Source organism: Spermophilus citellus, assembly GCF_964194105.1.
Source record: "Spermophilus citellus genome assembly, chromosome: 15".
NCBI classification, from domain to species: Eukaryota; Metazoa; Chordata; class Mammalia; order Rodentia; family Sciuridae; genus Spermophilus; species Spermophilus citellus.
In genome coordinates this window covers 65,274,418-65,297,104 of record NC_138195.1, presented here as the reverse complement: position 1 = coordinate 65,297,104, position 22,687 = coordinate 65,274,418, and the positions used below count along the sequence as shown (strand labels likewise).

Genomic DNA, 22,687 nt, shown 5'->3' with positions numbered 1-22,687 from the left:
TTTAACTTGATTTTAACTGAGGAATGGTGGTGGGTATGATGACTGATGAAATTGAGAATAGTGATGAAGTTGGGGAGTGTGTATCACTGGAGGTCTGAAGGGTAGATTTCGACATGATGAAACAGACAGTGGACGCTAGAACTGACAGGGAGTAGCAGTGGATGACATAATAAAAATTATGTTTGCAAGATATTACGGGGTAACTGATTTACTCTAGTGGGTGGGAAAGTGAGGACTTAGAAGTTTGTAACTGGTTTTATTTTAACAGTTTAAAGGAATTCTAATATTCTTCTTACTTCACCTTCAGCTATAGCATTAATGTCTGCCTTAATTTACCAAATACTTATGTTATATTGAATTATTTTATTTTACCTGGAAGATATTTTATTTACCAAGAAACTATCACATATCATTTCTAGGAAAAACATAACAAACAGTCTGACTTTACCATGGACAACCTGATCATCACCATCTGGGATCTGTTTAGTGCAGGAACAGAGACAACAAGCACCACAATGAAATATGGACTCTTGCTCCTGTTGAAGCATCCTGAGGTCTCAGGTATGAGCACAGATGACAGGCAGATTGAAGTCCAGGTGGTGTTAGCAGACAACACTGATAACTGTTCCACCGTTTACCTGCATAGATAATGTACTAGAGATACTTTCATCATTTGTACTTTTACCTACCACTGGATGGATTCAATTGAAATTAGATCACTGGAAAAAGAATGACATGTTTAAACAACACAGATCAGAAGGGCCATGGTTGTTATTCTTGCTATGGTGCAGAATCCTTGATTTGGTTTGGGACAGATGCAGTAACATTTGTCAAAGGATCTGGACATCCTATAAGTAGTTTCTGATCACTTTATATGACCCCTTTGTTCTAGATAAAACTCCAACTCCCAAACCGAAGAGATAGCCTCTTTCTTTCTCTGCAAAAATCTCTTTTGATGTGTCTTCCATGTCCAGATAAATATACCTTTGTCAAAAGATATTTATACTCAAATGCATTAACAATGTAGGGATTTGCTCAAGAGACTTACAATATTTCTCAATCAGAAAGGCTAACTCTCCAACTAAAAAATAATTGTACCCCAATTTAAAAAACCCTTTCTTTGCCGTTTTAGAAAAATAAAAATTTCCTCACAAACATAACTTCTCTTGCAAATGCAACTTTTTCATTTTCCCACCTCTTTTGTGTTGTATCCTCATCTACGAGGACATTTCCTTCATTGCTATATCATGACTTTGATCTCATGCATTGCAACACATTCAGTAGAAATAAACCTCATGAGACTTACCTCCATGATATCAGCACTTTGTTTTAGGTCCTTCTACCCTCCCATTGTTTATAGGGAAAATAAAAGCAAAACCTTAATCTTCCTTTACTAGTGTGCATTGTGAGATATGGTGCTCCTGTGTTTCTTTCACATGACATATATTCTCTCATGAGCTTTTGCAAAACCTATGCTGAATATGAGCAGAAACAGTATGTATTATTTTACAAACCTTTAAATCTTGTGTGTACTTCACAAGATGTTATTGTGTCATGTTTCCCCATCACTTCCATTTGGATTTCTTTTGCATCATGTTTGTGTATGTTTTCCTTTCCTTTCTTCCCATCACAACTCTTACTGTGCCATTCTATGCCATTTTGATTTTATAAGTAGTTCCTGACCAATATATATGACCCCTTTCTTCTAGATAAAACTTCAGCCCCTAAATCAAAAAGTGAAATTCCTTGTCTGAAATTTCTTTTTTCTTCTTTACAGCTACCAAAGTTCAGAATTTTCACATGCTACATTACAAAGTTGCATTCTCCAGGTGGTAGATAAATGTAACCTGACCAAAGTGGTAACATGGCATTGATACTCTGGAAAATGGGTTTAGACTCTAATAGTGGTGGCTTAACATTCTGATTGTACTTATGAGCAGCTGTGTAACCTCAGCCTCCTCACTACCTATCCATGTTCCGGGTCTCTTATCTGTTTCACAGGGATGATATGGGAAAGACCACATATTACCTGGGTGTCTTTAGGAAATACACTTACTTCTCTGGCCAGGTTTCTTTCTAGACTAAACAAAATAATACCCAACACACAGTGCTATTTTGAGGAATTATACTGTAATGAATTGTGCAGTATGTCTGTCATATATTACATTCTAAATAAATGTTAATTTTCTTCCTGTTCCCTTGTGCTTAATCAACCAAATATCTTATTCTGTTCTTCTCTTTATTAAGCATTTACTGCACCGAGTACTTCTTAACCTCTTGGAATTTACAATAATATTTATAATAAAAGCTGGCACACACAAAGTGGTAAACTACATGGTTTTTAATGACTTTTTAAGATTCCAGATCTTTGAGTCTACACAAAATAGAGAATCTGGTTTGAAAGCTGAACTTTGTTGGACAATTATGTTTTATATGTGTATTTAGGTAATTAATTGACATCTAATTTCCCCGGGAAGTTAAAACTTCTATTTTTCCCTTATGGAGGTAAAGATCCATAATTTCCCTATCTTCCACCACAATGATTAATAAATCACATAAAAGTTATTTCACGTCTTTGTCATTTCATATAAATTATCATTTCTTCCTCTCCAGCTAAAGTCCAGGAAGAGATTGAACGAGTGATTGGAAGAGACCGCAGCCCCTGCATGCAGGACAGGAGCCGCATGCCCTACACGGATGCTGTGCTGCATGAGATCCAGAGGTACATTAACCTCCTTCCCATCAACCTGCCTCATACAGTGACTCAGGACGTTAAGTTCAGAGAATACATTTTTCCAAAGGTAAGAGATAATTAATCTGTGCTTCTCCTTAAGAACCTTAGGCAGTCAATGATTCCAATGTGAATTTCCTAAACTTCTAAGGGAACTCAGGCATCTCACCCTCTGTCCATGTGCTCTTTTCTTTCTTGTTTGTTGACACATTTTCTAAATAGAATAATGGTAGCAACCTCAGTATACTGATAGCTCCACCCTCTGCCTGGTTGTTAGTGCAATCTGCTTCCTTGCTCTCCCAGGTATGTTTTATTATTCTTGCCAATTAACCCGTGTCTTATATTCCCATCTCCCTCCCTCCCTCCCTGCTTTCTGATTCACTTATTTATAAAGAGCTTGATCCAATAATCTCCTTCTTCCTCCCTGACTTGAACTATTGAACCCAGTTTGCCAGAGAAGACTCTGCAACCCAGCAGGTTGGTCTTATAATCATGAACCCACAATACATGGGTATAATATTCACCAATTCTGAATGTGTCTCAAAGGTACTCAGAAACCCTGTTTTATAACTTTACTCATCTTGGGTCACCAGGTGCCACAATGACTCTTTCAACCTTGAACTTTCTTCAAAACCCCAACTCTCTACCAGCTCCTTTATTCCAGGTGACTTGGTCTTCCACCTGACAGAGGAAATCAGAGCACTGGGAGGAAGTCCCTCAATTCCCTTCCTCTAGATACACATACTTAGCTGCATCCACACAATTCTCTTTCATGTCTGTCACCGTGAAAGAAATCCCCTTTTATCTAAAGTAAACCCTTTTAAACTGCTGCATAGCCCCTTTCTCCTTACTTTTTAAAAAGATCTTCCTTAAATAATAATTTCTTCTTGCCTCTTCTTTTTTTTATTTTCTTTTTTCTTTTTTCTTTTTTTTTTTGGGAGGTGCTGGGGATTGAACCTATGGCCTTGTGCATGTGAGGCAAGCACTCTACCAACTGAGCTATAGCCCCAGCCCCTTCTTGCTTAATCTTCATCTTTTCCCTCTCTTCTGGCTCCTTTCTATCAGCAGTTGAACATACTCACATCTCTTACATCTTAATAAAGATCTATCCTTAAACTCTAATCCCTTTTGCTCAAACTTTTCTCAACCATTTCCTCAAATTCAAAATTCCCAGAAAAAGTGGTTTGGTCTAGCCATATAAACATTTCCCAATTGATCATTTATTCATCAACCCACTGAAAATTATCTTCCGTTTTAGTGATGCTGTGTTCATCCAGGTCATAGATGGCTGCCATGTTATTAAATTTAGCAATTTAATAACAGGCCTGATTTTGCTTGGCTTATGGCAGTGCCTATATTCTTCTGGATGTGTCACATTGTGATCCACCCACTTTCCACAACAGTGGCACAATCTCTATTTCTCATGCTAAGTATTTATTTTCAATATTCTTTATCTTGTAGAATGTTGAATAACATTTGTTGAATTCTAAATGCTGAAGATAAAGAATGATATAGTTTTGTCTGCCTGAAAATGTCTTTATATTAGCTGTTAATCTGTAATTTTGTGGGGCAGGAAGGTGATTTATTTCTCCCCAGATGTTGGAGTTTGGCCAACAAGTGTCTAATTTGAGAGTGACCCCAATATTCTGTAGAGTTCACATATAGAATTTAGGGCTCTTCTTGTCTGGCCCTCTCTTTTCTGGGATTCAGCCCCTTTCTTTTCAGCTTCTGTGTGGACAGCATAGCTGAAGCATGTCACTAGTTCTTCAAGACAGTGAGACTGATTATTATAGTCACCCAATATCGGCCCCCCCCCCCCCCCCCCCCGTGCTTGCCCTAGAGGTAAAACCAGTTCCTTTGCATTTGGGATCACCCCACAATATATGTAGGTATGTGCATTTATATCAGAGATTATCTGATAGGATTCTCTCAACTTTTCCCTATTAACATTTCTTTAACTTTGCTGACTTATTCTTTTGCAGTCTCCTTGATATTAACACTATCCAATAAATTTTAATTTCTGCTCTTTTCAACTTTATAATTTTTATTTACTTATTATTGTTTCTTTATAGAACTTAATAGCATATCTACTTTTATATAGGGATATAATAGCTACTATTTATTCCTTTATAATTATTCTTTAAATACTTGGGCACATTCATAATATCCATCTATTTAGATGTTCTTGTGTGATAATTCTAGGATATCATGGGGTCTTTTTTTATTGACATTTTTCTTTATGGGTTACATTTAGATATCAAAATATTGTGAAAACTTATCATTATCATCATGGTAATAAAATCTCTCTCCTTGAGCACTTTCACATGTGGCAGTATGTATGTAAAAAGTTTTTTGGGCTGGGGGTGTAGCTCAGTGGCAGAGCCCTCACTTCCATTAGCAGGACACTAAGTTCAATGTCCTCCCAAACGTCAATTATAATAGACTATGGTGGGTTGTTTGCATTTTACTAGTGATGGAAATGTAGTACTGAAATGTTAGACAACTTACATGTGGTAACATAACTTCATTAGATAGAGGCAAAGATTCCACTGACTCTGAAAAATAAACTGAATGTAGAAGTTGGAAATTCTCTCTCCTTTCTAAAAGAATATGCCGCAATTCAATTAAAAGAACATACCAACAGGAGGACATCTGTTTTAGTCAGCTGTTTTGCTACTCTGAGAAAAGACCTGACAAGAACAATTTTAGAGGAGGAAAAGTTTATTTGGGGACTCATGGTTTCAGAGGTCTCAGTCTATATGTGGTCGTTTTTATTGCTCTTTTCCCGAGGTGAGGCAGAACATTAAGGCAGAAGGGTGTGATGGAGGAGGGCATCTCGGAACTTGACAGGAAGCAGAAAGTGAGATTAAGATCAGCAGATCAGGGAAAAATATATATTCCAGCAGCATTCCCTCAATGACCCTCCTCCTTCAGCCATACCTTACCTGCCTAGTTATCACCCAGTTAATCCATGTACTGATTAGGTTAATGTTCTCATAACCCACTCATTTCACCTCTATACTTTCTTGCATTGCCTTACACGTGAACTTTTGTGATGCCTCATATGTAAACCATCACAGCATCCTTACCAGTTTCTCATCTTGATGGGAAATTAAATGTTTTTCAAGAATATGGACATTCAAGCTACTGAGGTTCGAAGAAGACTTCAAGTCAGTTCTCAAGAAAATAAGCGGGATTTTCAGTGACATCAGCTCTGTTAGACAATATTGCAATTTATTTGTCTAGAGCAATGTACTTCAGGGAGTTTCCTTGATCTTCTGCACAGGAAATGCTGTATCAGACTACACCCTGCTGAGGATGGCCTTGCAGGCAGTGGACAGGGCCCTGGACCAGGCATTACATGGTTAAGACCTGTTGGGCTTGGCTGTTCATTTGTTATGTGACATGGAGCAAATAAATTCTCCTTTTTGTGCCTCCCACTCCCCTCCCTCATCTACAAGATCTATAAGAAGATTAGGTGAGGGATTTCTAATTGTTTTCAAGTTTCATGATTCATTTATAAACTAATTCATGTGTTTCTCTTTCTGAAAGGGCACAGAAATAATGGTGTCTCTGACCTCTCTTCTGTATGATGAAAAAGAGTTTCCCAACCCACAGAAGTTTGACCCTGGCCACTTTCTGGATGAAAGTGGCAACTTTAAGAAGAGTGACCACTTCATGGCTTTCTCAGCAGGCAAGCAAGCTCTATTTTCATGTGTGCATCAGGGGTCAAGTGAGGAGAAGGGAGACTTCTCTGTCTCTGGCTTGCATGAATTTCCATTTCTATGAGGCCAGAGGCATGTTCAGGTTGTTAGGTTTTTCTCATTGGTTGGAGGCTCTGCCCATTGATTCTGCTTCCTGACCCTGCAGAGATTCTGAAGAGCTCCTAGAAGTCCAGTTCTACCAAGAATTTTCTCAGTTACCTTGAGAAGTCAGTTTAATCAATAACATTACTGAGCACCTTATGTGTAGCAATCCCACACTGAGATCCAGGGATACGAAAGTGAATAAGAAACAGATCTTCCCTCCAAGAGAGAGGAAGATTAATTCACAGGCAATGAAGCTGCAGTGTGACCAATGCTATGCTAGAGGCTGCTGTGAGAGCATAGTGAGATGAGCTCCTGACTGGTCTTTTTGAGGCAGGGGAAGAGCATTTAGAGGGCAAGGGAAATTTTTTTTTTTCAGGAAATAACATTTGAGTATTTTGCTTAATTTGTAAGGGTCTTTGTAGGAAACAGGTGGCAAAAACTCAAAAATATTAGTTGAAGGGTCTAATGAGGAGGCTGTTTTGGGAGGCGTGTACAGGACAAGGGAAGTGGCCAAGTGTGCTATTAGGGACTAGCATCAGCAAGAAGATGTTTCCATCCCAGGTTGGAAGGTGCAAGGGAAGGAGGGTGTCCCTGGAAACTAAATAGACATTTAGCCAAGATACAGTGGATGCTTAAACTGCAAATGGGTGTATTGGTAGATGAATAAATACAGTCACTGCCAGAAGTCAGAAGTGGGAGAGTGGGACTGAAGCACTAAGTACTCTAAGCTCTTTAACACCCAGTTGTACGAATTCTAAGGAATTGGGTCCTGGCTTAATACTGTCCCTAGAAGCCAGTTTCCAGGAAACAGATAGACATAAGGAAAGGAAGAAAGGGAAGAAGAGAAACCAGGTTTGTGGATGAATAGAAGCCAAGCATTAATTATTCATTGATTAATATATTCATTAATTCTGTATTATTTAAGCCTCCTCGTGTGATAACTGAGAAATAGAATTAATAATTGATTTGTGTGTCATTTTTAGGAAAAAGAGTTTGTGTTGGAGAGGGCCTGGCCCGCATGGAACTGTTTTTAATCCTGACCAGCATTTTACAGCATTTTACCTTGAAACCTCTGATTGATCCAAAAGACATTGATACCACCCCAAGTACAATTGGGCTAGGCTCTATACCACCCTCCTATGAACTCTGTTTCATTCCAGTCTGAAGAAAGGGAAGGTTGCCAAATTTCTGAAAGAAACCCTACAGCCTCATCTGAACAAGTCACCCCCCCCCCCGCCCAACTGCTGGTGTGTCAATCATTCTGTAGCCCTAACAGGAGGAATACCATCCATGAGCTCTGTGTCTTCTAATTTTCCCCACCCTTCAAAATTCAGTTCAAACTTCCTGCATAAGAGAAACCTCACTGTTGAAAATCTAATAAAATTCTTGTTGTAATACAGTTCTGAGATGATAAGCTAGAGTGCATCTTCTGTGTATACCAAATAGAAAGAAAATTATAAATTAAATAGTTTATTTTAGTAAAAATTAACAAAAAGAAATTATTCTATGATTTAAAAAATATTTAAAAGAAAATGCAGAATTTATGCATTTCTCACTTCTATGTAACTCTCTAGGGGAATGATTTCTTGACAGTTTGTTCAATATGCTTTTGTCTTTTTCCATGGTTATTAAATTATAATTATGTGTGTACATGTACATGTGTGTGTTGTACATGTTTATTCATGTATGTACAGGTATATGTATGTGTATGCATACAGGGAGGAAACATGGAAAGATCGTTCCAGTCAGAGGGAACAAATAACATGAAGTAAAATCTGAATTTGCCAGTTTGTCCAAGGATACCTTTTCTTTTTCCCTCTAATGGTTAAACACTACCCTCTCATGCACATGGACAAATAGACCTAGACAAATTAAGGCAAATGAGAAGGGAATATGTATATTTGGTGATATTTGAACACACAGAGGAATACTTACATATGTGCATGTTTAAGGTAGCTAGGATTTGGAGATGACATTTATATACTGTTATAGATATTTTTACAGGCAGTATGAATAAATGTAACTCATAATGTCATATTATTTGGATATTCCATAATTGCCAAAATTATTTCCCTATTCAAATCTATATAGTTATGTGATATTTAGATTATTTTTGAACTGTTAACGTAAAAATGCTATGTGCACATATATATTTATTCCTGTACTTAATCAGGGTGGTTTCCAAGATAGTAAATGGCTGCACAATAGTGTATATGAGCCTTTACTTCAGAGATGGTGAAACATAGTGCATTAAGTATTATATAAGTGTTTACTTTTCTATTATGCATGTACCTAAGGACTATGTTGTTGTAAATCATGAGGATCTAATCCTTTGGTAGATTTAGTAATTTTTGGTTTCATTTCATGAATTTTTGAAGTAGAAAATTCTATCATCTGAAAACAATATTTCATTGCAATGATCAGAAATTTCTAGAAATAATATCTTTATCTATGTTTCTGTATTTCTGTCCATGTTTTGTTCCCTCAGTGACTACACATGCACATGCATACAAACATATACACACATATGTAAATTAACATTTTTTTTTGACAAATGTAAAGCTTTGTAGGAATAATATAACAGAGTGATTGGAATAGCTACATGGGGAAATCTGATATTTTATGTGATTTTACCCTGGAAGTGATTGTGAATTTGAAATCAGGATGTAAAAGCTGGAAATGTTGACTATAAAATGTCACATAGGAAAGGTAGCAGAATACAACAGTTACTAATAGGGCATTATGTAAAAATGTGGATGTGTAACCGATGTGATTCTGCAATCTGTATTTGGGGTAAAAATGGGAGTTCATAACCCACTTGAATCTAATGTATGAAATATGATATGTCAAGAGCTTTGTAATGTTTTGAACAACCAATAAAAAAAAGAAAATTTAGAACTTGAAAGGAATTTTTGCCAGATTCTCAGGGATACAAGAAAAAAATGGAGTTTAGAGAACGTCAAATAGGAAAGATAAATATCTTGACTTCAGTTGAATCCTGAAGGTTAGTATGAAAGTCAATATATACTATTAAGTGTAGGCCTAAAGTTCAAGAGTCTTAACACCAGAGTTCTGGTTTAAATAATTGTAATCACTGACTACATTGATCCACTCCTAAACATGCTTCTTAAACACATACTCTTGACTAAACAAAAGTAAAGTTATCCTGAGCCTCAGATTATCATGACATTATTTGATGTACAATGTGAAGCAATATTTGAAGAACTCCAGACAAACATGTGATCATGTTATATCTGATATGAGGCATAGACATTTTCTGTAGTTTCAGTTTTTGAAGATTTTTGTTCATCAGATCAACCCAAATTTTCTATATCTGTATATTTATAAATTTGATTGTGAAATTAATAATTTTCTAATTCAGTACCACTTTCAAACATTTTTTTAAAAAATCTGGTGATCAAAGAGACTTATGTTTAATTATTGTTTTCATGGATAAGAATACAAAATTGAAATACTGCAGTACAACAGACTCCCATGAAGAGTACTTGCATCCCCAGTTTGCTCCCAGCCAACACGGATCTCACCACCTAAGGGAAGACTCAGACCTCTGACCCTTCTTTCAAAGATGGAGTTTCTGGGTTGGGTGTGGTGGTACACACCTGTAATGCCAGAGGTTGGTGAGGCTGAGGCAGGAGGATAGTGAGTTCAAAGCCAGCCTCAGCAAATGTGAGGCACTAAAGAACTCAGTGAAATCATGTCTCTAAATAAAATAGAAACTAGGGCTGGGGATGTGGTTCAGTGGTTGAGTGCCCCTGACTTCAGTCCCCAGAACCTCCCCCCCCAAAAAAGAGTTTCTGTTCTCCAGTCACACTGAACCCTCACCATGCTCTAGTGCTCTAGGCATGGATATTCTACTCCAGCTGAATACCATGTTCCTCATGAGGATTCTCCCATTGCCACCACAAAAGGAAATGTGAACATGGAAGGAGACACATGTGATTTCATGGAGAACACAGTTCTGCATAATGGGGCAATAAAAGCATGTGTGTGTGCATAGTATGTGCACATGCAGATGTGTGAGAGGTTGAGTTGAGGTAGTAGGCATGTCTGTATGAGAGGGAGTGAGGGAGGGGGATGGGGAGAGAAGGAGGGAGGATTATGCTCATTTAAAAAAAAACTTCCTTGGAATTTGAGGTCCCCTTAAGTTATAATTAATATTTTCTTCCCCTGATTCCTGCTCTGATGTTTATGGTGATTTCTCTTCTTTTTCTTTTACAACTTAAGAAATAATTTTCCCTAGATGTAGGAAAGGCCTAGAAGAGTCTAGATAATTATCATCAATTCAACTCTAAACCCTCTGAATTGTGAAAATCAACAGTGACACAATCAAATCCATTACATAGTCTACTGACACATCATCTACCAGTTTTATCTTTTGGAGAGCAGTGGAGCAGAAGAAGGGATTTAAGGGAGAAAGAGGAGGAAGGATGGGAAAAGGGAGGAACTGAATGAAATTGAGCAAAGTATGGCCTGTAAATATATGACTATGTCACAGTGAATTTCACGCTTCTGTATATCTATAAAGCACTAATTAAGAAAAAAAAACTATGAATTAATAGGAGGAAGACCCACCCATAGAGTAGAAGAAGGGGAACTGGGGAGGGGGGATGGGAAGGAAAGGGGAAGTACTTGGGAACTGAAGTGGAGCAAATTACATTCCATGCATGATTATGTCAAAATGAACCCCAATATTAATGCATTATGAAAGCATAAAAAATCATGTGACTTAAAAAATAATAATAGAAAGCTCTCCAAGCTTCTGAGGGCTCATATAGGTCTGGAGGCCTGGAGCTCAGCTCTCCTCTTATGAGCCCAACCTTTTAGTTTGTCTGAGGTTTTCCCTTGGTCTTCTTCTTGGACTTCCTTTGTGTGTATTTGGCTTTTCTTTTGTCTTAATTTGCTCTTTTTGGCAGAACACATACCCCCAACCGCCCAAAAAAAAAGGTGCATGGGAGATGTTATGGTTAATTCTGGGTGTCCACTTGGCTGGATTAAGGGAAACCCAGGTACCTGGTAAGGCACGATTTCTGGGTATGTTTGTGAGGGTGTTTTCAGAAGGAAGGGCCATTTGAATCAGTGAACTTAATAAGGACGATTTCCCCTCGACCAACATGCATGGGTACCATCCCATAGACTGAGGGTTTGGAGACAACAAAAAAGCAGAGGAAAGGCAAATTCCTGTTGACCTTCTCATCTCGAGCAGGAACACCTTCTCCTACCCTTGGACAATAGAACTCCAGGTCTTCCAGACATGGATTTTTAGACTTGCATCAGTTATCCTCAATTTCATAGGTGTTTGACCTCAGATGGAATATCACTCCATCAGCTCTGTCAGTGCTCATGTCTTTGGACTTGGACTGAGTTACAGCACCTTTATCCTTGGTTCTCCAGACTGCATATGTTCTACTGTGGGACTTCTCAGTTTCCATAGTCATTTGAAAGAGACAGTTCCTGTAATAAGTGCCTTTCTATTATCTATCTCTCATCATTTTGGTTATCTCTGAAAAACAGGAAATCAATTTTATGATATGTCATTATTTAGCTGAGAGTTGTCTGGACATAGGTTTCTGGATTGTAATTAGTTTTTCTTATAGTCCTTAAGCCTTATCTTTAGTGAATTCTAGTGTGCTGTACACCTTTTGGAAAGTTGTATTTCCTCCTGAATCTTGATCCTTCATATGAAACAGGCTTTTTTTTTTTCCTTTTGAAATCTGGAAATATCTTCTTTCTTTATTTAACATTAACAAATATTAAATGTATATCAATTATTTTCCAATAACCCTTTAAGATAAAGAGCCCAATAAAAGTTAAAAGCAATTGATTAGAAATCTATATTTTCTAGCCGGTTGGTTCGGGCTCACCTCCTGTCTCTGCCTATGTGATTTTGAACAAGATACTTAACAAAGCCTTGTCTCAGTCATTTGGATAGTAATTGGATATAATAATAATGTCATAGGCTGAATATATGATCCTTGAAACCCATGAATTTTTTTAACTTTATAAGATCTGCCATGCGTCCAGCTCGGGCTTCATGAAAGAAGGTTCAGTTCATAAGAAATTGCTAGTGAGTTTTAAATTAAAGAGACAGACTCTCATTACCTTTAATACCAGCTCCGAGGGAGAGCACGCCAGGGAGTGGGCTTTTATTGGGGAACAAAAATTTCCAGGGAAAATCCCATCCAATGAAGGTTAAGGGGGGAGAGCATCCCAAGATCAAGGGCGACGATTGGGTCTTCAGGTCAGTGGCCAGGCACGCCTCTGCACAGACAAGCCCTCAGACCTGAGAAAGGGTGGGGAAGGCTCAGACACACTGTGTTTAAGTGCCTCTCACCCAGCCAGGGAGGTAACTCAAATCATGTGCGAGGATGGCCTCCCACAATAAGATAAAACTGACATTGCAGATGTGATTATGTCAAGGATCATGAGATGGACAGATTCTACTGAATGATCCAGGTGGATCTAATAAATATAATCCCAAGATCTTTATAAAAGAAAGATGACAAGAGATGAGGAAGGAGCAGATATGATGACTGAGGTTGGATTGACATGAGAAAGGACTTACAATCCAGGGGATCCTTGCAGCCTCTGCAAGTTGAATAAGATAAAAAAATGGATTCTGCTTTGGAGTCTCCAAAAGGAACCATCCCAGCTGACAGAATCTTCTTATCCCATTAGATCTTTGAACCCCGAAACTATAAGATTTCTAATTTGTATTGAGTTAGTTGTTATATTTGTGGTAATTTGTTAGGGTAGTAATGATGACTAGTAAGTAAATAAAAAAAAAGAAAAAAGAAAGCAAGAAAGAAAAGGAGCAGAGTGCCAAAAGCAGGGTGAGAGGAATCAGAAGTTAAATGATGGGAAAGTGGTGGTAAAGGTAAGATTATAAATTTTAGAGTTGGCAGCATTGAGAAATTGACCTTCCATCAGGACTTAAGGCTGCCTGTTGTTCTATACTTTTATAAACAATTAATTAATATATTTTCATTTACCAATTAAGAGGATTAAGAAGGAATACAATGTAATTTTCATTTGCACTTCTAATTTTACTCCATTTCTTATGTTTTTTAGTTGACATGTAGTTCCCGTACGTATTTATGGGATTATTGTGATACTGTGGTACATGTATACATGGAAGGAGGATTAAATCAGGCTAATTAATGTGGCCATTTTCTCAAATACTTGCCCTTTTTTTGTGGGGAGGACATTTAATATCTCTTCTTTTAGTAATTTTAAAATATGCAGTCCATAATTGTTACATGTAATCACCGTGTTCTTTATTAGATTATTAGAACTCACTCCTCTTGTCTACCCCAATCTTTGTACCTTTAACTGACTTCTCTTTCCCCATCCACTTTCACTGTCATCCCTTCCCAAGTTCTGGTAACCATTGCTTATCATTACTCTAAAAGTTTGACTTTTTAATATTATATATAGCGGCTGGGATTGTGGCTCATCAGTAGAATGCTCGCCTAGCACGGGTGGGACCCAGGCTCGATCCTCAGCACCACATTAAAATAAATAAATAAATAAATAAATAAATAAATAAAGGCATTGTGTTGTGTCCATCTACACCTAAAAAGTAAAATATTTTTTAAAAATATTACATATACAAGTGAAATCATGTGGTTTTTATCTTGCTGTGCCTGACTTATTTCACTTCATGTAATTTCTCCCAGATTTACCTTGCTTTAATAGAGAAATCACAGTAATAACTCACAAGCAAATTAAAATAAACAGTGTCTAATGCAAATATTACATTATATGAAGAGGTATCATTTATTTTATTTTATTTTTTTGAAAATGGAAGTTTGTCCAATGGGGGTTGGATGTTTACTGGACTTCAAAGAAATATGTGATGAGCAGAGGTCAGAGAAGGCATGCCTGATAGAGGAGGGGGTGGGTGAGTGGTGACAACACAGCAGAATGATAGGTACAGTGTTCTTCTTCACAGAAATACATTCATTCACAACTGGGGTGGTATCAAGATCCTTTGTGTCAATCAGAGATTTCAGGTGAAAGTTTTGTAAAATGGTGGTCAGGAATAAAAACATTTCTCTGCAGGCCAGACCTTCTCCTGCACACCTCCATTTTCATGAAAATAACCCAGAGAGAGAAAGAGAGAGAGAAGGAAAATACTCCTTGAACAGTATATTTCTAACTAGAACAAGAAGAATGTCGAGTAACTATTTGATGAATGATTGGATGAATGACTGCAGATGAGTAGCAAATAAAAAGGCTGGATGATTAGACAGACCTAAGGATGAACACCTCGGATACCCACCTAATATTTTTCCAGCACTTTTCATTCAACCAATATTTATTGAGCATCAGCTTTCTTCCAAGAACTTTATTAACCATGTTCACATTAAAATCATTGTTTTGACACTTCACGTTTCCATCAATCTTCTCCCAGAAACACACGTACATTACTTGCATTCCTTGTTCCCAGTCTGATGTGCCATCATGATCTTTCCTTCCATTCATCAGATCTGTTTAGTTCCATCAGCCTTAAACATACTATGCAGTTTCAAGCTTTATTATATGTTATTCCTTTTGACTAGGATGCACTTCATACTTCTCTCAGATCCTAGATCAAATGTCATTTTTCTGTTACACTCTTTGTGGTTCTTCCAGGCTATAGATTCTCATTCTCTTTGGCTTCAATCAGCAATGAAGCACAGATTATTTGAATCATTATTCTTTATTTTTCTAGTCTGCTAAAACATGAGTTCCATTATGGCAACACTTAGATTTTGTCATATTAGTATCTATAGTGCCTTACTTAAAAGCAAGTCTAAAGAGCCAAAGAATAAATTTAGGCAATTGTATGCCAGAGACTCAGCACACACTTTAGGTGTGGAAGGCCCCATATCCCAAGGAGGATCTAGATGTAGGAAGATGAAGGTGCTTCAGTGTCCTTAAAGATTAATGTACCCCACTCCCAAGGTTTTCTGACCCTCATCTACCAGTCAGAGGCTCTGGAATTCTTGATCAAGTGCAAATATTCTGCTCCTATGGTTCATTGTCTTTGTTAAAATGCCTGCCTGTCTTCAGTCCTGTTTCTTTGCCTCTTATGAGGTAGCTCAAATGTCCTTTCTTCTATTTGAATGTCACTCAGTCCATTTTGTGCCTCACCATTTGGTATGAGAGAACAGGCAGGAGATATTTTCTCCCTCTGCCATCATGAACAGTCAATCCTTTCTTCTCTCTCCCACAGGATTAGTCATATTGGATTACAACAATCTGTTTATTCATCTGCTTGGCTAACTGGGGTGTGGGACTCTTTTGGTGGCGCTGTGGATACTTACAATGTCCAGAGCTCAGCAGAGGCACTACATGGAAGACACTCAACAAAGCTGTGGGGTTAGATACATTTCACAGGGCAGATGAGGAAGTGCAGGTGAATCTAATCTTCTAAGAAGAGTTCTGGGAGGGCAGTGTTGTATTTTGTGGCATGACTCAATCTTCCCTCTCTGTAACTTTCTTACTTTGGAAGAACTAGGTCAATTTTCCTTAAGCCCTAGTAATCAGACCCAGTAACAATGTTGTAGCATGGTCTTGCACAGTGCATGGGCACTGGGAGTGTTGCTCTGATTGTGTATAAAGATCATTTCTACCAGCCACTAAATAAGCACTGTGCAACTTTAACTGATCCCATGAAGATGTCTTGACCCCCGAAGTACCAATGGAAATAAATTTCTATTACCCGTTGAGAAAGGTATGAAGTACTTACTTTTTTTGAATTTGCCACTCTTATCCAGGAAATGGCCAGGGTAAAACTTCTCAGGGTTGGGGAATTCTTTGCTATCATGCAGCACAGATGTCAGTGATGTTATTATGGTTGTGCCCTGCAATAAACAGACGTGGATAAACCAAGTTGTAAAGAAGTCATGGAGCTAGGGGAAATGTTGAAATTTACTTAGTCCAAACATTATGATCTATAGATAAGAAACCCTTGTTCAAAGAAGAGCAGTGTATTTCCAGGTATGCAACCAGGTAATAAAATGCATGAGTTTAATGCCAATGGCTACAACCTTGCTAAAGTGCCCCCAATAGCTTTTGATCATCAAGCTTGGATGCTCGAGTCTGCCCCTACTCAATATTCGATCACTTCAGTTTTCATATATCTTGTATAGGATTCTACTTTAAAATGGGCCTCTGTTGGCTTTTGAAATGTCCAGGATATTGTTTATAAGATCTTTCTGAGATAATAAAAATATAGCAAAAACCAAATGAATATTTTACATTTTCCCAATATTTGTTTCTCCTATTTTAGAAATGTGGGTGGGGGGGCTCTTCTTTTCAAGTGGTTCTAAGATTGCAGAATGAGGGGAACATCAGAGTTTGGTTGGTGGCTGCAGTCAATTTTTAACTATGTTGTGAAAAATTCTGAGTCTGGGCTTGGAGGTGTTAAAGCATTCTTACTACCTAGAAGTGGAGGGAATAACTCTTTCCTGGAAGAAGATGAACACCTCCTGAAATGGCAGTATTTTTATATAACTTTACTTAGGCAAATATTATTAGGCATTTCAAATATACAACTAAGAGGCCACAAAAAGAGGAGAAAGAGGATGGAAAGGCAATAAAAGTAGTCCAAAAGTAGGGAATGTGAACCCCCTCCCTTATGACCCCAAATTTCTTTGGTATCAGAAATATGACAAGGAAGTTTCAAGAAGCAAACCTGGAAAATAATCTATCACAAATATAAACACAGATGTCCTTAACAACCTGTAGAATATCAAATCCTGCTATGTGTGTACTTAATAATATGTATGAGAAAGGGAGACCAAAGCATATGACAATATATGGTCAACAGATGCAGAGAATCCATTTGATAAAATTGTACACCTGTGACAAACAAAATTACATATTTTAAGAAAACACCAAACAAAAACAAGACAAAGCAAACATTCCTCATCTAATAAAGAATATCTGCCAAAATGTACATAAAACATTACACTTAATAGTGTCATGTTAAACTTCACCCCCTACTAGATACACACACAAAAAAAATAAGTTCAACACACCACTTCTGTTCAAAACTGTTCTGGAAATCCCAGCCAGTACAATAATGTAATAAAGAGAATTAATTTCACTAGATTTGGAAAATAGTAAATAAAACAAGTGCTAACTGTTATGGGTCAGGCTATATGGGCAATGACCAAACAGACTCCATTTACCCTGAGTCTCCATATCATGTAAGAAATGCTTCTCCCATGGGAAAGCCCCACCTCTGTACCCATTAATAGTTACCTAGCTTAAGATACTCAGAAACACAAAATAGCAATTCTTATACAATGTAAAATTGTTCTCTTCGTTTCCCATTTTTCTTTGGCAATGAATCTTGTCAGAGATTGATTGGACATTAGTAACCATTTTCTAACTTGTAGTGATCTAGGGTCATTTTGACCCACTTCCCTCTGCTTGTTTGCTGCTCTGCCAACCTGGAAAGTCCCATGGGAAATACTAATGTACCCATTGCACTGTCTCACTAACTGCCCAATTCAAGCTTCTGTAACTTCTTGCTTCAGCTACATCAACCTGGATGTGGTTTTGCCTTTAAATATCCTAAAGTGCTCAGGCTCAGGGCTGTTCCTTGCAGAGACAGTTATGGGTCCTGTGGGGAGCAGTCTCCAGCCAGCCTGCTAAACAAAGACTCTTCAATTTGGATAAAACTGGGACTTGGTGTGTTTTCTGAGCAACCTGCCCCACAACACTAACCTAAATAGCAGGATAATGTACATAAAAATTTCAAATTCATTTAAACAAGTTGTTATCCATGATGACTACATTTAAGAATTCTAGATATAAAGTCAATTAAAATAAAAAGTATGTGTCCATATGCCAAGAAAAAACAAAATTGAAAAGGCATTATTTAAATGGTACAATTTATATTAGCATTTGAAATATTAGTTACCTATCTATATCTACAGATTCATGAACAAAAATATTTAACATGTCAATTCTTTCAAAATTGGTCTGTAGATTTAATGACATGCTGAACAATAGCCCAGGAGAGAGTTTTAGGAAACTAACAAACTGATTCTAAAATTTGTTTGGAGAGTAGACAAAACAAACTTGAAGGAGCAGAAGAAATGGGGAGAGTTCACCCTGCTGGATGTCAGGAACAGTTAGGGAGCCTCATGGCCTAGTCTGGCCCAGCACTGAGTCCATCAGGGTGCTGCATGGATGAGTTTTGTACTTCTCTCATCTTGTGTTGGCAAGGATTGGGGCCATACTACAAAGTTGGGGACTTCAAGAGCACTGAAGTACAATGTGGGAGAAATAATCTTACCTTGGGAACGTAGTAGTTTCTGAATTTAATGTCACAGGCCACTGCATGGGGCGGGATGGTTGGGAGGAGGTCTACGTATCTCTGGATCTCATACAAAACAGCTTTGTGTAGGACATAGCTTTGTGTCCTGCTTGCATAGGATGTGGTGTCTGCCAATGTCACGGTCAATTTCTTCCAGGATTTGAGCTGATAAGGTAAAAATAAGAACTCATAAAGGGTGCTGGAAGATGGCAAAAGCAAGCTAGGCAACAAGTCCTGGTCTCCTCACAACACAGAAGAAGGCAGTGAAAGAAGAGGCAGAATGAAGAGGTGGGTGAAAAAATAAATGCTCTAGAACCCAATATCTTTTTAAATCTAATTTGTTATATATGAAGGCAGAATGCATTATAATTCATATAGAGTACAATTTTTCATATCTGTGGTTGTATACAAAGTATATTCATACCATTTGTGTCTTCATACATATACTTAGGGTAATGATGTCCATCTCATTCCATTGTCTTCCCTACCCTGATGTCCCCCCTTCCCCTCCCACCCCTTTGCCCTGTCTAGAGTTCATCTAATCCTCCCATGCTCCCCATAGTAGATGAATGGATAAAATAAATGTGGTATATATACACACAATGGATATTACTCAACAATAAAAGAGAATAATATCATGGCATTTGCAGGTAAATGGATGGAGTTGGAGAATATAATGCTAAGTGAAGTTAGCCTATCGCAAAACACCAAATGCTGAATGTTCTCTTTAGGGCTCAGTATTACAAGCCTGAGACCTGGATAGGCTAGAAGATAGATTAACAGAGTAGAAAACAAACTCAAATTTCCCTAACCCAGAACCAAACCTATGGATGAGAAGCGGGGTGGGGCAACAGAGAGAGAAAGTAGGGGAGAACAGACATCATCTTAAGCTCATTCACTTAAAAACTTTTGGAAAAACAGACAAAATTTAAAGTGAAATAGCAATAGAAGGCTACTTCAAGCAGCAAAAACAACTTCAAAACCAAATTGTGAAAAGAAAGCTGAGCCAGGAAACTTCAGTCATCTTGTGGAGCTCTCAGCCAACCAGTTACCCCTTTAAATCTTCCCACATTCAGACAGCTGTGAATCAAATCAAAGGGAAGTCCCTGGCAGTGGGACTTCTTAAGAATCTGTTCAGAAACAACTTCTAGAAGTACCACTATTAGCCAAAAATTTATGGATCCCCCTTACTGTGAACAGTGGGAATGAACAGGCTGGTGGGTTCCTGTGCCACGAAAGTGTACCTAACCCTGCTCAGCATCTGCTACCCAGGCAAGGATGTTAAGCTCTGTGCATCATCTTCTTGCTTGCTTAACTCAGACAACAGTGAAGCATCTTTGGCCCTGAAGAAAGAAAGCAGATTCACCTAGGGAGGATTAGGGACAGTCCCCATAATTACAGAGCCAAACTAGAGGGAAGCTGCCTGGCTATCCAGTGACATAGAATCCTAGTGGGAAATTGCCAGAGGCTATGCTGCAGAAAGGGACTGATATAAGCCTTATAAAGAGGTGCACAGCCTGAACCATAATCACAACTGGCAAGTGACAGGATACTTGTGGTATATTCTATCAGACTTAGTAGGCAGAGGAAATCAACATCTGGAATACACAACCTGGGGCTGTGGAAACTAGAGTCCAGATGAACTATTGGAGACTCTTTATTGCAGTACCTCAGAGAGTGGTGCCAACCTGGAGAATGCTTCTTTATCACAGACCTTCTGTGGAAACTCCACAACCTAATTTCCCGCACTCACAGACAGTCATCAGGATCTTTACTACTGTGAAAAGGACCTATTAGAGGGGTATAGATACTTAATGACCCACAACAAACAGTGGCATTTCAGAGCCCTGAACTAAGCACACTTGGCCAAACCACAACACTGCATCCTCTGATCAGTGAACTGCAATCCCCTGAGCTGATAAACAAGAAGCTATTAATAAGAGGTTCATAGTAACTAGGGAATTGGCTCCTATTCCCTTGCAGCTTGGGAGAGATGTATAGTCAATACTGATGGACATCTGCTAAATGTCCAAACCCCAGTGAAATGCAAACCCGGATTCAACAAGAATTTCCTTTATCTTGAAATGGTATGTTATAAATAATGCTAATGTCAACTTTGATCACACAAAGAACTTTTTAAAAATATATTTTTTTTTCACAATGAAAGCTTTTATTTTTCTTTTTAAGCATCAACAATTGGTGATGTCTTTAAGAGTTATGAAATATGTAAAATCAATTGTAAATGGGTACAAATTTCTAGGGTCCACATTTAAACTTGAAATCTTGTTTAACCTTATGCTTTTACTTGTTAATACTATTGTTATAATTATTTAAAACCAGGAAGAAGTAATAAACTTGTGATAGCTGACAATATGCAAATTTAACTACTTTTAATTGAACTACTTTGAACAAAGTCTTTTTCTTTTGTACAGAAATTAAAATCACATGCTAGTTCCAAGGTTTAACTTGCAAATAATGAAAAAAGATAGTAAGTAGTTCCCTTAGGACTGCAATTCTGCACTGCAATTCATTTTCTTTTACTTTGAGAACAGCATACTGGATAATTTAAGCACAAAGAGGTGGAGAAAAACGAGGTTTTTGTGTTTTCTGAATGTAAATTAAATTGCTGTTTTTTGGCCAAAAGGGGGCAGGCATTTCCATGATAATGGGAGAGATCTTTTTGAATTTGGGAATTTATTTATTTATTTTTTTTTTAATTTTTTATTGATTATTTAAAGCATTACATAGCTCATGATATATCATCTTTCATACATTAGACTCAAATTGTGTTTTGAACTCCCATTTTCACCCCAAATATAGATTGCAGAATCACATCTGTTACATATTCACATTTTTACATAATGCCATATTAGTGTCTGTTGTATTCTGCTACCTTTCCTAACCCCTACTATCACCCCTCCCCTCCCCTCCCCTCCCATCTTCCCTCTCTATCTCCCCTGCTGTTGTTCAATTCTCTCCCTTTTTTTCCCTCCCCCTTGCCCCTCATAGCCTCTTGTAATTTTATGTATCCTTGAAGGTCTCCTACCATTTCCATATGCTTTCCCTTCTCTCTCCGTTTCTCTCCCCCCATTCGTCTTTGTTATCTGTAGTCTTTTCCACATGCTCTTCCTTCCTGTTCTGTTCTTAGTTGTTCTCTTTATATCAAAGCAGACATTTGGCATTTGTTTTTTAGGGCTTGGCTAGCTTCACTTAGCATAATCTGCTCTAATGCCATCCATTTCCCTGCAAATTCTATGATTTTGTCATTTCTTAGTGCTGCATAATATTCCATTGTGTATAGATGCCACGTTTTCTTTATCCATTCATCTATTGAAGGGCATCTAGGTTGGTTCCACAGTCTAGCTATTGTGAATTGTGCCGCTATAATCATTGATGCAGCCGTATCCCTATAGTGCGCTCTTTTAAGGTCCTCAGGGAATAGTCCGAGAAGTGCAATAGCTGGGTCAAATGGTGGTTCCATTCCCAGCTTTCCCAGGAATCTCCATACTGCTTTCCAAATTGGCCTCACCATTTTGCAGCCCCACCAGCAGTGTACAAGTGTACCTTTTTCCCCACATCCCCGCCAACACTTGTTGTTGTTTGACTTCATAATGGCTGCCAATCTTACTGGAGTGAGATGGTATCTTAGGGTGGTTTTGATTTGCATTTCTCTGATTGCTAGAGATGGTGAGCATTTTTTCATGAACTTGTTGATTGATTGTATGTCCTCCTCTGAGAAGTGTCTGTTGAGGTCCTTGGCCCATTTGTTAATTGGGTTATTTGTTATCTTATTATTTAATTTTTTGAGTT

At 37.9% G+C, this 22,687-nt stretch overlaps 1 protein-coding gene across 1 annotated transcript in view; it reads left to right on the top strand.

The window, feature by feature from the left end:
- Positions 1–22,687, top strand: part of LOC308634411 (uncharacterized protein) — a gene marked incomplete at both ends in the record, with an annotated part of 79,099 nt that overhangs the window by 9,268 nt on the left and 47,144 nt on the right. The window contains 4 exons of the mRNA XM_081268237.1: positions 420–561; positions 2,614–2,801; positions 6,284–6,425; positions 7,524–7,699. Of these exons, the coding sequence (XP_081124363.1) occupies positions 420–561; positions 2,614–2,801; positions 6,284–6,425; positions 7,524–7,699 (648 nt within the window). The remainder of the gene's footprint in view (positions 1–419; positions 562–2,613; positions 2,802–6,283; positions 6,426–7,523; positions 7,700–22,687) is intronic.